Consider the following 867-nt stretch of genomic DNA (forward strand, 5'->3'; position numbering starts at 1 on the left):
AATATTTAATGATATTTCACTTACTTTCTTGATGTTGACATAAAATACCAACANCCTTTCTCCATAGCTTCAATATCTAGATTAATACCACGGAGAAGTTCTGGGGCATCAGGACAAGTATCTCTTTCATTTTTCATACATTTCAACAGCTCGTCTTTATGTCTGGAAAACAGATAGAAATGATTTTTGTTATGATTTGTTTTCATGGTACAAGGAAAAATTACCACAGGAACAAATGTACAAAGAATTTTGGCATTATTGCGTCCAAACCCATCTGTATTAAGTGTTATCAAGTTTTTGGTTGTTTTTCTTTTGTCTGACACGTACAATTTGTCTCCATCCAAACGATAAAGACACCACTACCATTGGAAACTCATAAGGATAAAACTGCGACCCTCGTATGACGAGAATTTAATACATGTACTTACATACAATATTGGTCAACGTCTTCCTTCTTTGCACCAATAACAGCACCTCGTCCAGCAGTTTCATTTGATAAAAACCGATCGGGATCAAGATCGGCTGTTTCATAGCATTTTTTCAAATTCGCTAATACATCTTTTCGACAAGCTAAAATTAAAAGAAAACAGTAATTATGTTTGGCAAACTTGCCTTCATTTCATAAAGCGTATTGTTTCCACCGCGTCTCATGCAAATAGTTAAGAGAATCCAGTAATTGTTTTGAGTGAGACGAAGCCTAATTTACCATTCACACATGTCGCGAAGTTTTGAATACCTGTATGTATTTAACACTTTTATTCACTTCTCTCCATCCTTTTTAGTCAGACAGATCGATCATTAAGAGTAATACTTCATCGGCTAATTGCGAGCCAATTATGGACAAATTGGCAGTCTAATTAAAATTAG

At 34.8% G+C, this 867-nt stretch overlaps 1 protein-coding gene across 1 annotated transcript in view; it reads right to left on the bottom strand.

Moving 5' to 3' along the window:
• The window catches only part of LOTGIDRAFT_228701 (hypothetical protein), a gene marked incomplete at its 3' end in the record, with an annotated part of 14,080 nt that overhangs the window by 1,406 nt on the left and 11,807 nt on the right, over positions 1-867 (bottom strand). The window contains exons 12-13 of the mRNA XM_009059598.1: positions 429-570; positions 25-162 (exon numbers count right to left, since the gene is read on the bottom strand). Of these exons, the coding sequence (XP_009057846.1) occupies positions 25-162; positions 429-570 (280 nt within the window). The remainder of the gene's footprint in view (positions 1-24; positions 163-428; positions 571-867) is intronic.

This window comes from Lottia gigantea (assembly GCF_000327385.1).
Source record: "Lottia gigantea unplaced genomic scaffold LOTGIsca_4, whole genome shotgun sequence".
In the NCBI taxonomy this organism is placed as follows: Eukaryota; Metazoa; Mollusca; class Gastropoda; family Lottiidae; genus Lottia; species Lottia gigantea.